The 15,712-nt window shown below is 34.9% G+C and overlaps 1 protein-coding gene across 2 annotated transcripts; it reads right to left on the bottom strand.

Annotated features, from left to right (window-relative positions):
* Nucleotides 1-3,056: 3,056 nt before the first annotated feature.
* On the bottom strand, nucleotides 3,057-13,797 carry LOC132143556 (transmembrane protein 192-like). 2 transcript variants are annotated; one of them, XM_059553887.1, is made up of 6 exons: nucleotides 13,574-13,797; nucleotides 12,827-12,979; nucleotides 12,232-12,493; nucleotides 11,412-11,549; nucleotides 5,659-5,761; nucleotides 3,057-3,761 (listed from the first exon to the last, which is right to left on the bottom strand). In XM_059553887.1, exons 1-6 carry the CDS (start codon nucleotides 13,580-13,582, stop codon nucleotides 3,638-3,640), a joined length of 789 nt encoding a protein of 262 aa, XP_059409870.1. In that variant the 5' UTR covers nucleotides 13,583-13,797; the 3' UTR covers nucleotides 3,057-3,637. The 2 variants fall into 2 exon arrangements, with proteins under 2 accessions (XP_059409870.1, XP_059409869.1); XM_059553886.1 differs by lacking the exon at nucleotides 13,574-13,797 and adding an exon at nucleotides 13,487-13,531.
* Between the last annotated feature and the right edge of the window lie 1,915 nt (nucleotides 13,798-15,712).

The following is a 15,712-nucleotide window of genomic DNA, read 5'->3' as shown; positions in this document are numbered from 1 at the left end:
AACTTAGCAACATTATTTTCTTGTTTATTACTATAAAGCTGCTGTAAAACTATCTGTATTGTATAAAGTGCTACACAAATGTGACATGACTTGGCATTAAATATAAGCATAAAGGTTAATAATAGTCTATAACCCTAACAATTCTTTTTTACTTCCCTTTCCAGATTTTCTCAACCTGAGGCGGAAATATCGCAGACACAATTGTCCAAAGAAACGCTGTCTGCCTTTACACTCCAGAGTGCCATTCCCTTGAGGTAAGACTTCACTTCACTGGCTATTTATTCCCTTTTATTACTCTAAGGAATGAGCAAATATTGAAAAAGTGCTATCAAAGAGGAGCATCATTAGGAAATCCAAATTCTGACATTCCATGCAAGTATTTTCAGACAAATAATCGCAAAATACCTCAAATTACTTTTTTGACTCCTTGACAACACACACCAAATTTTGCCTAACAAGTGCATGCAGTCAATTTAAGAAGAAGCCAATTTAAGAAAATACATTTTCATAATAAAAATATGCTCTAAGAATGTTTTTCGTTCATAACATCCCATTTTTGAATGTTTTAAAATGGTTATGTGTTAACATTAGGGACAATATGAAAAGAATGATCCGTTTAATCATTTAGCAATAAAGGTCTCTGAACCATCTGAAACTAGTAAGTAGTAATGTTTTAAAAGAAAGTTCCAACTAAAACTCCATATAAATAATGTTTTGAGAACATTATTAAAAGCCAGGTAACTTTGAATGAACATTCTAATAATGTTACTGGAAGAATGTTTGTTAACTTTGAAAGAATTCTGAGAGAGCTGTGTTAGAATGTTCTGAGAACGTTCCCTGTTAGCTGAGCACCACTCCATTGTAATCTCTGGAAAAGGGACGGCCAGATTAATTAACAAACCGGCTGTTGGATCTTCAGTGGCCTTAAGCCACAGCGGAAACAAACAGAGAGACTTTGGGTAAATACCCTGTACTAAATGAGCTGGGAAATTATTGGATCTTTATAGCCGTGCGACTTTCCCTCAGACTGGGAGTAAACACAAACACTCCACACCTACCCACACACACACACACAAAAGAGTGGAAACTTACATAGCCCGAGCAGAGACACACAGACGGACGAGAAAAGCCCTACCCCCTTAAATACAACCCATTTTAACTATCTGCCACACACACTGTAAAACCTGGGTGGGACGGCTTGTAATGCACCTGGTGGCTATTTCAGTGAAGGGTGTACTACACTTATAGAATGGTTTACCAATAGAACTGAAAAGATACAAGATCAATATAAAAACTGGTTTAAACTGAATAAATTGTGTGATTATCAATTAATATCTTTTCCCCATTCTATTTTTGTGTTTAACAGTTAAGACCTTTGCAGTGTTGCAGATTAGCTATTCTGACATAAAACAAAATAAAATAAAATAAAATACAGTAAAGAGAAAATACTATTCGAAGAGTATAAAAATGCCCAACTAGCACACAAAGGGGTCATAAGGTGAAAAAGAGGTGAATATAGTTTGTGTGTCATGGCTGCTGATGGGCCTTTTTGCTACTTGAAGGACAAAACTTAAGAATACCAAGTCATAGTTGGTTCTTACATAAACTGCCACATTTTCTATTCTCAAAATATTCAATAGTCAAAATTTGTGTGGTTGTTTGTGTTGAAATGTGTGTGTGATGATGTGACACTGTATTTGTGGGGACACAGATTCACTGTGACACCCTACCGGAGCCGCCTACTGTTTTCAGACACTCTGGAGAGGTTGTCACCTTTAACCTTTACTCTATGACCCCCACACAATGAGCCAGAGCTCGTCTGGAGTTAACAAAACACACAAACAGACGCACACACACATATATAGGAACAATGTCTAAAAGAAAAGCTGCACAAAGATCACATCAAGAACAATAAATATCTATTCTATAGGCTTGAATGATTGTGGATTGAAACTCTGTTTGTGTTTTCTTCAGGTTTCACAACTCCTCAACTATCCACAGCTATGATGTCTTATCAAGCCTTAAGAAAACCAAAGACCAGTGATGGACGGGAAATGAGAGAGAAGTTTGATATCAGACTCACTGAGGACTGTTCATTTGCCCGTATACTGTAACCAAGCCATGCTAGTCACTTCTCTAAAGGAAGTGTATTGTTTTATGAATGTTAAGTGAACAAGCCATGGGGACATCAACTGTAACCAAACATGCTGAAAACTCATCGCTCAATCAGTTTGAGTTTGCCAGAACCATTGTAAATAGTAAGAACTGAATGAAATGTGTTTATATGTAAGTTATGCACTTCAAATGTTTTATTATTATCCTGATTAAATAAAAGGTGTATTGTCTTCTCATGTGGGCTTCGTGTGTCACAATCCTTGGGGGAGGTGGCGGGGGGGGGGGGGGGGCAAAGTGAATGAAAAGTGTTATACTGGCATCAATAGACTGCCCAGTTTGACAATTGGTTTTGACAAATTTGAAAAAAAAACTGTGTTCAGAAAGGTCAACATTCCTGATCCCAGATGGTGTATTTTTCAGCACGTGTTGCATATGTATTGTCCTTTTCGGTTGACTACTATTCTTAAAAACAGATTTATATATTTAGTCAAAATGTTTAACACTTATCCCCAAAATATAACGAAAAAAAAGTGTCCCTCTGTTATATTTTACGGAGTCTTAAAATATACATTTTCCTTTTATTAACTGTAAAATGTCCTGAACAGCAACGCTATTGAAATTATTTATAATTAAAATGATTACAAAATAATAACATTTGTGACAAAATATCTTGATGTTACACTGAAAGTCTTTACACTATCATGGAATGTCTAAAAAGTAAAAATTTTTACTTCGTTACACCACACACATTTTTGTTGAACATGGTATACATGTTTTCCAAAACAGTATATAACTAATATACAAAAAGTATATTTCTAAGAACCTGATGAGTGTTTTAATCAAAACGTTCTTTATCTTGAAACTTTCTTAATCATCGAACCAACAGCACATTAAAAACTGACCAACCCAATTTAATAAAATCTGTGTAAATTTTATTCCAAAAAGAAGTTTCAATCATTTTATTCACATTATTTTACTTAAAATGACAGTAGTTCACAACATCTGTAGAATCAGGACTAAAAAGGTCACGATTTTAGTACAGCTCCAACATATACATACAACAAACATCCGTCCAACACATTTCTTACACACAAAAACAGCACTGACTCAGAAAAACAAAATGCACTAAAGAAACCTAATTAAGTACTAATGAACTATCGCTGTACCAACGTATCCATGCTCTCACAGACAAGTAAAACCACAAGTTACATTATAAAGCTTTTAGTTTGATTAGATCTCACTATTCCCAACTCATAATGAGCATATTTACTGAACATTTCTGCAGCAGAGGTTTCTGACTTCCTAATTGCAGCTATTGTCTACTCAGACTTGTAGTCATGGAAACATGAGAGCATCGTTAGAGAGGTTACCAGGGTTCGTTTCCTACCAAAAGCCTTCTGATCAGTGAGCCATGGCTGCCGATGTCAGTCAAGATAGACACGCTCACACACCCTCGCACGCAAGGCTTCAAACCCCATCATACGCACAAACAGACCTGAGTCCCTCTCTCTGTTTGCATGTGTCAGCCTCTGATCTGCTGAGTGGTCAGCGCGAGAATTCTCCGGCTCAGAACACTGTTGTGCTGTTTCAGATAATCAATCAGGTCCGCCTGCTTTTCCACCACATCCTCCAGAATGGAGCTGTCCCTGTGAAATAAACCACAGAACACATGTGCACCTGTCTGATCTGTCCACAGCACTTGGGATTGAAATGTGAGTGTGTGTATGTGTGTGTGCGTGCCTATGAAAACACTAGTCACACAGAAAATACGTTGTATTTAAGGATGCCCCAGTATAGCCTGTTTTGGCGAATACAGATAACCATAAATGGATCAGTATGAGAAGGAAAAAAACTGTGGAAAACAGATGCAAGTACAGAAAACCATATTATATTACAACTGTTTAACTAATCTAGGCCTACTATGAACCAATGGAAGGAAGAAATTATACATGCCTATGGCACAAATTAAAAAAAAAAATCTTAAGAAGTTAACGAATAAATACCACAACAACAAAAACAATGCCTGTGTGACCAAATAAATGACAGGCTTGGAGTAAACAACTCTTTTTTATTTAAATCTTGAAAATATTCATTATTCATTCATCTTCAGTGTCACATGATCCTTCATTAATTCTTCTACTGTACTCTGCTGATTTGGTGTCAAGAAATGCACATCAAAATAAATTATTTGATACTATATTTTATAATAAAGTCTTCAATATCACTTTTGATCAATTTAAAGCATCATTGCCGAAGTATTAAAAAACTATTTTTTTAAAGTATCATATATGTTTTAAAGAGGTTGTGAACTGAGAAACCAAAATTCTCTTGATCTTTTGACATATAAGAGGTCAGTGTATTATAAAAGCATCCTGTAAGTTCCAAAACTCAGAACTGTGTTTTTCTAAAAACAGCTTATATTGAAGTCAGTCTGACAAAACGACAGCTTGTGGAATGTATGAAGTAATACTGTGGCTAAACACCACCTCCACAGAAGAAGATCAATGCCTGCTTCTACAGCGCTGCCTGTTTAGCTCCGCCCACCGATTCGTCCATTTATTGTAAATATGGTGAGGTGAACGCAGGTCTACACATGCAACCAAATGATAAATATGCTCTGAAGACAAGACAATGCTGTTCAGTGCTAAGCTATGGAAACAGTCTTTGCATTACACTTCCTTCTGATCTTAACGTTAGGAAAGGGTGGATAAACTTTATTTTTAATGAAGATCCAGACCACATCAGGAAGATCTTGGTCCTTTGCTCACTATATTTTACTGTGGATTCATTTACAAACAAGGCCCAATTCAACATGGAATTTTCATAAAGATTGAAACTAAAAGATGATGCTGCCAGCTATACTGGATCCGACAGTAATGTCGCAAAAAACAAATGTGAGAAACTGTTTTTATTACGTAATCACTATTGCTTGGACTATTAAACAGACCGTTGGATGTGAGTATTTGCATTTTTTACCTAAATCACTGCAGCGTCTGTTTGTGAAAGATGTAGGCTATCAAACATGCACAACTTTTAACCAATCATAGCAGTGGGCGTTTACTTCCAAGTCTACAATACGCCATACCTATTTTCTGTCCTAAAATAGGACAGAAAATGTCCTATTACTTCTAAATTATGTTTTATTTCTGTAAAAATCTTGATAACATTATAAGTTGACCTCAAACTGTACAAAAGACAATTCATGACCCCTTTAATATTCCAATGGTTCAAGAAAGTCTGTTGTTAAACAAATTTTATGAATAATCTAAAATTTAAGACAGATATAATTAAAAAGTAAATTATATATATATATATATATATATATATATATATATATATATATATATATATATATATATATATATATATATATATATATGTATATATATATATATTTATATATATATATATATATATATATATATATATATATGTATATATATATATATATATATATATATATATATATATATATATATATATAAAATAAATGACCCATATATATATATATACTGTATATATATGGGTCTATTACCAATGTACCTGAAGCCTGTCTCTGTATGTCCTTCGCTGGAGCAGCCATGAGAGTGTTCTTCTTCAGTTACATCAGGATGTGGTTTCTTGCTATTAAACTTCACCACGTGTACTAAAACACACAGAATACGAGGAGATAAATATACGAAATAACAAGAATGTAGTTTTCTAATTTCCTATCTCTTCCTTCTACACAATAATTTCAATATACCACAAAATGTCTAGACAAGAAAATCTAGTATCCTTTTTCTCAATTTCAACCTGAAAATTTCCTCATGTATCGTTTCATTTACAGTCTCATTCTTATTCCAGCTCCTCCTTTAACATAATAAACAGGGAAAGTTTAGACCATTGAAAAATGACACATGCAGAAGTGTGCCAGACAGAAATGTTGATAGCTGTGGTGTGTGTCTGACGGTCCAAGACATGCTTTAATGTGGGACAGGTGTGTAAAGACACACGTTCAGCGTGTGTGAGGAGAAGTCACACTCAGCGCGGATATCCTTCACCGTAAGGTGTGCTAATAAACACATGGCTAGTGTGTGTTTTGTGAGGTTGAGAACGCAGGGCAACTGTGTGATTTCACACGTCACTTCCCTCCTCTCTCACACCTTTAATGTACCTCTCAATCAGCAAACTTTCACTTCCTACACTGCAACAGAACAGCTAGTTCAAGCAAATTCATTCATGATCTGAATTAAAGACTCTAGAGTGTACAATATGTGCATTATATAAATAAAAAGCCAGATTGGGATAAATAAATAGTGAAAATTGTTTGGATATCTAGAAACCACATTACCCTTCAAAAGCATTAAAATATTCGAAATTGACAGCATTTTAAAAAATGCTTTTAAAGAAAGATTTTAAAAGCTTTCAAATAAATTCTATTTCAAATAAATGCAGTTCTTTTAAATTTTCCACTTGTCAAAATTTTAAATACATGAATAAAATTAAATAAAATTAAATAAAACAATGTAAAACAGGCACAACTGTTTTCAACATTGATATTAAGACATCTTGGGCACCAAATCAGCAAAGTAGAATGATTTGTGAAGGATCATGATTGGAATGATTACACTGAAGACTGGATTAATAGCTACTGCAAACTTAGCTTTGCTATCACAGAAATAAACTGTATTGTCAAAAAATATACAAATATAAAAGTAAATTGTAATAATATTTCACAATATTACTGTTTTTAACTATATATTGCTTTGATCAAATAAAATGCTGCCTCAAGCATAACTAAAGAAAGAAAAAGAAAAATAATTGTACCAACCCTATACTTTTAAACAGTAGTGTAACTGATGTATTTCTAGTGATGTACTTTTAACATCAAACAAAGCTTTGACAAAGTCTCTTTGAGGCAGGTCGAGTTAAGCAGTGTCCCCAGGCAACAATTTTTCTTCTATTCAAGCACATAAAAATTAATTATAGGCACATACCTACTGCCACTGGTCAATCAAAATGGGGAAGTATCTCTCCAAAATTGTGCCAAATTGAGTCATTAGCATTGTTTCTATCTGAGAAAAATCTGAATTTATAGAATTTGCGAATAAAGCACAATTTCCATCCCATGTGTTCAAAAGAACAAATCCGTACTTGCAAATGAACAGCAAATGAAAATAGATGTTGTATCCACTTGTGTAGCCAGTTCAACTTTTTTATTAAATGTAATATTACTTGAGGTCTACAGTGCATACACAAACTGTTCAAAATTGCACAAAAAAAAAAAACCTTTGAACTTGAAATTTGGTAGCAATTGACAGCAACTGATAGGTGCCTTATGTCTAGAGCAACAATATGTCAGAGAGTTCTGACTGATGACAAATTGTTATTAGTCTATACTTGTTTCTGCATTCTAATATTTAAATAAATTACATACTTCACCTAAATAATGAGTAAGATAAGTATAATCTGTGCTTTAGGAGCATGCATTTTTAAACATATCTGTCAAAAGATAATCTACAAATCAAAGTGGAAAATATCCCAAGATATCTCAGGGTGTCTGAATACATTCTAATTAGACCATAATCACCAAAAACAGTAACGCACATACACAAACACCTCAGCGTTGTTCCTGACCCACACCTGGCCAACCCATCACAAACACACCAATCAGATAAAACTGCTCTTTCTTCAATCACCTGCAGGAAATGGGGGCCAACAGGCCATTGAGTTGGGCAGGAAGGAGATCAGGCAATCCCTCTTTAGAGATAATGCACACCATTTCTCTCGCTCTGAAGTGCCATATAAGCACTATCTATAATACTAAATGAAGCAAAAGCAGTTATTTGAGACAAATACAGTGTTTATGTTAGTTTAGATATGTAATGCTGGAAGGTTATTAAGGGTAATTTGTCAGTTCTGTTACCACACATCAAGAAAAGCCTTAAAGAATGTTTTTAAAGAGAAAGAGTGACAGTCTTTCTAATATATACGTGTCACATTCCTTATATCTTCGCTAAACAGTAGTGTTTCCCTCCACAAAAGACTACCGTAAAAATAAACACCATTACAATAACGGTCAATGATTCATGACATTTGCATTCTAACACAATGTTGCACAGAAGTTCAATGCATAGAATTTTTCTGCACTTTTGTGCGACATATCCAAGCTTTTAGAACTCAAAAGGCATTTGATTCTAGAACTCTAAAAAATGATGTGTCTCTTTAAGTTCCTCAAAGTATCATATTTCTGCATTCCAACACTAATGCCATCCTTGAGCACATTTGGACATGACGGGGACCGAGCGCATGTTGTCAGTGCATCACGGTAACACAATGCAGGTCCCAATCACCTCCCTCGCCCCCTTTGAAGAGCCCTAAACTTCCTTTGAAGTGCAGAGGCAGCATACGGCCCATACAGAACGCTACATTCATGTTCAAATGAAGAGAGAAAGGCAGAGATACAACATCACAGAGGTCACTTCAAAGACCCTGGAGCATGACTCTGACCTAACTGCACCTTCCTCTAGGAAGGGGACAGAGAGATGGATATATGGATAGGAGGAGATAAACGGTGGTTAAATGGATAGAGATCACTCGTTAGCACAATAAATGTGCGGCAAATAAAGGGCACTGGATTGAGACCTGGGGTTATTATTTTGGGAATAATCTCACGTGGGAAAGAACAGGAAGGTTTCTTACAAACGTTTTACAAAGTTTTTCCAAAGAGCAACTTATGCTTCTATTGAATCAAAAACAGAAAACGTGCAGAGTTTTAAATATACATCACAGTGTTTGTATTATTGTTATCCTCATCAATATTTTTTTCCCAATCCTAAAATTGTTATTTCCAGATTGTGGACCATTTACTCAAATACATTCAAAATTTGGGGCTGGTAAGATTTTAAAAATGATTTTGAAAAAAGTCTCTTATGCTCTTCAAGGCAAAGCTGAATTCTCAGCAGCCATTACTCCAGTCTTTAGTGTCACACGATCCTTCAGAAACCATTCCAATATGCTGATTTGGTGCTGAAAAAACATTTCTTCTTTTGATCATTATTATTATCAATTCTGAAAACAGTTGTGCTGTTTAAAACTTTTGTGGAAATGTTGACACATTGAAATTATTTGATGAATAAAAAGTTAAAAAGAGCAGCATTTATTTGAAATAAAAATCTTTTATAACATTATAAATATACTTACTCTTACTATTTGATAAATTGTATGCATCCTTGCAAGATAAAAGTATTGTTAGTATTAATAATAATAATACAAATATATATATGTTACTGACCCCAAACTTTTGAACATAAAAATAAACATCAAAAACATTTACCTGGCCTCATGCATAATTCAGAGTGATATATGAGACATGAGGTGATATCTGCTGATAGACCTCATTGAGAATAAAGTGAGCGAGTAAGGGTGTGTCTCTATAGATAACATGTGGTCAAGCTTCACTTCACTAATCATCTCTGGAATCCAGGCACTGATACGAGAATGTGTGTAAGTGTGTGTGTGTGTCAACATTAAAGACAATGCCATGGTGTATTAGGGTGGGGTGCATTCAGGTTGCCTTTGGCAAAGATGAGCCATGTGTCCATAACAAGCTTCTTACCCCCACATATGGTCTTTTCTCTTAGACATTCTCGAAAATATTTCCCCTTCTCTCCAAATCTTACCACAGGAGAGCAAAGAACTATTATTTTATCATATTGAGCACAAAATTTGACTTGAAGAGGATAAGAGGGACAACAGCTGCCTGGTGTGTTTCTAAAGGGGGTAAGGACAGAAGCTTGGGTATTGTAATGCATGCTGGGGGAGGTGTGCATGTACTGTACTTGTGGCAACTATTACTTGCATTTAGCCATTAAAAATGAGTGCATTTTTGTGAGTGGTAGCAATAGATATTTTCCAAAAAATCAGAACTTTGATTGGTTTAAAGGTTTTTTAAAGAATATTGTAAATAATGTGAGATGCTGTGATATGAGCAGATTGTTTAGAGTGAGTTAATATTCTTGCAGCAGAATTTTGAATGTATTTAAATGTATTATAAGCAACAAATATAGTGCACTGGCAATCCAGCAAAAACAGCATTCCCGTAGATGAGGTGCGATGTAATAATAGTGTGCACTAATGATTCAGCATCTTTTGGACTGACACAATTCCGAAGTTGGCTATATGGCGAAGCTGGAGAAATGCAACTTTAGAAAGTTTACTAATGTAAACAACCAGGGTCAGCAAAAGATCAAGAGTAATGCCCAAAAATTATTGTAGCATCTAGGTTAAAGCTGGGAACACTGGTTACATTTTTTGTTAGATTTCAGTAATCAAATTTTCGGTTTACCTCAAATTCAAACTTAGAAATTTTAATTTAGCCATGTCTTTAACTCATTATCACACATATATAATGTTGTGGTCTGTTGGATACAATCTGTATGGCAAGCAGCATATCTCGAAACATAACAGTGATTATCAAAACCCTAACAATGAATTATATGTCCAAGAGGCATAATGTAAATAAAAAATAGTAAGGGCCCAAGAACAGAGCCCTGAGGAACACCCAGTCTGAGTAAAGCAGTGGGGGATTTATAATTGTGCATAGCAATGTAGTATTGTCTATCTGTAAGATAGGAAGACAACAAGGATAATGCAGCACCTGAGACACCTATCTCTGAAAGGCAATAGAGCAATAACTTGTGACAGACAGTATCAAATGGTCAGATATAAGGAGAACTGAAAGATTACCTGAGTCGCCAGAAAGTAAGATAACATTGACAGCCTTTACTAGAGCAGTTTCAGTACTGTGATGTGAGCGGAAACCAGTTTGAAATACGTCAAACTGATCATTAAGAACTAGAAAAGACTGTAGCTGAGTGGCAACAACCTTTTCCAAAATTTTGGAAGCAAATGGTAAATTGGAAATTGGCCGATAATTTGTGAAATCTGCTGTATCTAAGCTAAGAACAGGAATAACAGCAGCAGTTTTGAGGTATGTTTACTAAAACATAAAATGATTTGAGCTACAGAATAACCAATGTTTTCTTCAAATTCAGAAAAAAAAACATAATTACACTGTCAAAAGAGGGGAAAAATCCATGTCTCAAATAAAATATTGCAAAAACTAGTTTCAAGGCCAGTGGGATATACTTAATGGCCATGGCAGGTGTGGTAAAAAAGAATTCTGGACCCCATGTGTGTGCATATGAATGCATAGAGAAAAAAACAGAAGGTTTTGTGTATGATTTTTGTGTTATTTACGACACAAAAATATGATTCAGAATGAACTTTGAACAAATCTTGTGTGAGAGTACCTGTATATTTAAGCAAGCATATAACCGACAGCAGTAGCTCCAAACAGATGATGGCCCACAGAAGATAAACAGAAAGATTCTTCACGTTTGCATCCAGCAGAGACGACGAAGCAATTACAATCAGGGTCAATGCATTACCTGTGTAAGGGAGAAAAAATGAGATCAATACTGCATTATATTAGCAACGAATATCAATTACAGTTACTCACTAGTTAGAAGTGTAAATATTTAATTATGCTTGGATTTGTATCAGGCTTATTTACTAAATGATCAATATGTGAATATTTTCCTACAGCCATTATTTCAGCCTCACATGATCTTTCAGAAGTCATTCTAACCTGCTGATTTGGTGCTCTAGAAACATTAAATATTGTAATTATCAATGTTGAAAACAGTTGTGTCCTTTAATATTTTTGTGGAAAGGTGTGATACCTTTTTTAGGATTCTTAAATTAATAATAAGTACGTAACAGCAGCATTTAAAAAATAAATCTAATTTCTTCTTAGGCTTCTTCGTAAAAAAAATGAAATGAAAGAGTAAATGTCACCATATTATAAAATGAAATATATACATATAAACTAGGATTCAGTCATTTATGATTATAAATAAAAGCAACTGTGCATCAGTTATGACATTTCAAAATCAATGTTTATTTACAGTTACGATAACAGCTTATGTCCTGCCATCTAGTGGTCATTTGTGAAACATAACAGGTATTTGGGGACGTGACTACTTCAATAAGCATTAGCAAGTTTTTCACTTTATGAAGTGGCAAAGAAAACCAGGATTGGAATATTAACAGTGTGAAACATCTTTTCACCTGCAGAGTGAATGAGTAGAGGAAGGTTTTTTATTTCACGGGTCAGTCTGTAGAAGTCCAGATAACCTCTCCGTCTCACTGCGCTATGGTGATGCTGGACAAATCTATCATATATGAAAACCATCACCCAGAGCGCAACTTTTCCCAGTAAGATTACAGTCTTGGAGTTGATGCCCTGCAATGCTGCAGTGCACTCAGGAGTGTGCTCATCAGATATCCAGCAAAATACTGTGATTACAATGCATATAACCACATAAACCACCTGCAAACCAGAAACAGAGAAATTACACAAAAAGCACACTGTAAATGTGGTACTTGTGTAGTGTGTGTGCTAGTGTTCATGTACAAAGACTTAATTTAAGTTTAAAGATTCGTAAAAAAAAAAAAAAAAAGTTGTAAACAAAAATGACTAAAGGTCTGGAACAACGCGAGGGTGATTATAACAAAACTGTCATGCTTAAAGTTATTTTTTTCTGTGTGGAGCAACATTTAACACCACCAATACTTACTATTTTTGTCCTGTTTTTCGATATCTAAAAATGCTTGTTTTCCTTCACAAGTAAGTGCAGTGAAAACTGTCTGTTGCTATACTCACATGTAAAAAGGAGATGACACTCACTGCCCAATAAGTGGGTAATTTCTGAAACTCTCTCTTGATCACTGACACAAGTGCATCTTGGGAAACCAGTGGTCCATCAATAAGAGGGTCATCGTCAGTGCTTTGTGTAAAATCTACATTTGTGTTATTCTGGCCACAAAAACAAAACAGACACATACAGGTTGGATTGTAATAGCCATGTCATCCATACAGCCATTAGCTGAAAGCTGCTTTGCAGGCATTAAATGCTACTTTGAAGTCATACATTTCAAAGTGCTAATGCATAAACTCTATTAGGGCCTAATAATGACTCTCTATTTCACAAATTTTCTGTAAAAGGCTCTTTTCACCAGTTAAACGACCTAGGGAATGGCGCCATTATCAAAACATTTGGTGACACCAATAGCAGCCACTTTAGAAATAGAGACCTAAGAGTTACTGAAATGAGGTTTACAAGTACAGTGTATATTCTTCTCCTACAACACAAATATACACACACAAAAACATGGTTTGTCAGAATATACCCTGACCAAAGCAGCACAGACAAACAAGTTTGTTACTTATTAGTACACATAAAAGCAACAGTCTGTCACATCAGGGACATTTGGAAATGTCTGTTTTCCTACACTAGAAAAACAGCAACATGTTTATACGCACGCCATAAGCCGACGTACGCACAGACTCCATCACACTGCCTGAACATCACACATAAAGCCAAAAGGTCCAGATTTAAGGCAAACGCACGGAAAACATTAGACTTCCTGGTTGCGGATATGACCGATCCTAAGGGTTGTATTCTGAATATTAATTACGTTCGTGACGAAATATATGTCTCATGAATATTAATATAGCACTGACAAATAATTATTTCCCTGTAGTCTTTCTTAACAGCATCAGTATTTATGATTGTAAATAACTGAAAAACCAAAAGCAAAACACACACACACACACACACACACAAAACTAATATGGTAAACGAGTGTTTGAGGGGAGGAGTCAATTAGGCCGCCCCTCAGGTATCGTTTTAAGTTCAGCAGATAATAACGTAATTATAATATGATGAATTGAACAAATATAACATCTTTTTATTCTGTTAGCGTTTTTAAAAAGAACAACGCTTTTTGTGTGAACGGTTCGCTTGTTTAGTTTACAGTATTGAGTTGTCCTTTATATAGTCACTGTTCAGCAATTCTAGATCCGATATAGTCGCAGGCTTCAGTATTAACCGTTATTAATAATATTATTATTTATTTATATTAAACCCGGTGCATGGTCATTATAGGGCACAAACTAATTAGTTGAACTTTATAACTAATGGTTAGAGAGTCGGACTCCCAATCGAAAGGTTGTGAGTTCGAGTCCCGGGCCGGCAGGAATTGTGGGTGGGGGGAGTGCATGTACAGTTCTCTCTCCACCTTCAATACCACGACTTAGGTGCCCTTGAGCAAGGCATCGAACCCCCAACTGCTCCCCGGGCGCCGCAGCATAAATGGCTGCCCACTGCTCCGGGTGTGTGCTCACAGTGTGTGTGTGTGTTTACTGCTCTGTGTGTGTGCATTTCGGATGGGTTAAATGCAGAGCACGAATTCTGAGTATGGGTCACCATACTTGGCTGAATGTCACTTCACTTCACTTTAAAATCTGAAATCTGTGGTTGCCAGAATTTCACCATAGAAACACGGTTTTGTTAAACATAAAAAGTGCGTAACCAAACAATTAATAGTCCCCCTAATAGACTTTTTTTTTCATCAAATTCTCTTTTATGTTTAAAGATATTTTTTTCATGGGTTTCATGCAAGCTTGGAAAATCTTGAAGGTAAAAAGGCTAAATGATGACAGAACTTTAAGCTTCAGGTGAACTATCCGAAAAATAACAAAATTCTAATGTAACTGGTAGGGGAAAAAAACTGTGAAGAAAAATCTCAATGAAAAAAAAAAAGTGAGGTGTCATAAAGAGAATTCTAGGAATGTCAATTTAGAGTTTTTCACTGTAAATTTAATATATATATTTTCAGCTTTAAAAACTATGCATTAATTATGATTCTATTATCCTTTTCCTCATAGGTGTAATTTGTGTGTGGGACATGTCCTCATCACATTTTGACAAAGTGTTTTGAAAGATTTTGTCCCATTTTTTGAAAGTCAATGAAATTGTACAGGCTTTCAATACAAAGAAAAATCTCCAGTCTGTTGTTCTTCATAGTTTCATACAGATGTGTAGCACAAAATAAGATTTGTGCCAACCAGACAGACCTGCTTTATAAATTGTCTTCCATAAATTTTGAGATTTATAAACAATTACGCAGCAGATTCTGTTAAGCACCACAAAGTTTTAAAATCCAATAAATAGAGCCAGATTAGTGTCAGTGTTTGTATTATTATTGTATAAATATAAAAACTGTATTTTCCAATTCATTTTAATTCCTACCACAAAAGTCACAAGCAAAAAAAAAAAAAAAACCCCATCTCTTCCATCTTTATTTGACCCTTTGAATTCTATTCCTAAAGAAATCTAACTACCTTTCTAATCTTTATGCATTCGATTTTATTTTCATTTATTATGCAATTATTGTGTTTGTGTGTGTGTGTGTATATATATATACATATATATGAGCTCTAACACTAGCTTGCTCTATTCTTTTTTCTATTTTATCTGTTTTCTTTTTATTTATTTTCATTATTTAAAAGCCCTTGCTATGTGTACTGTATTAAGCTAACTGAGACTTGTTATAGCACTTATATATCATTGCTCTTTTTGTTGTTTTTGATTGCTTCCACTGTCCTCATTTGTAAGTCGCTTTGGATAAAAGCATCTGCTTAAATGAATAAATGTAAATGTAAGCAAAAGTCACCACATCTTATACTATTTAGGTAAAGTTATAT

The sequence above is a fragment of the Carassius carassius genome, chromosome 7 (assembly GCF_963082965.1).
Source record: "Carassius carassius chromosome 7, fCarCar2.1, whole genome shotgun sequence".
NCBI classification, from domain to species: domain Eukaryota; kingdom Metazoa; phylum Chordata; class Actinopteri; order Cypriniformes; family Cyprinidae; genus Carassius; species Carassius carassius.
The sequence above is the reverse complement of the archived record's forward strand: the minus strand, read 5'-3'. Positions and strand labels throughout refer to the sequence as shown.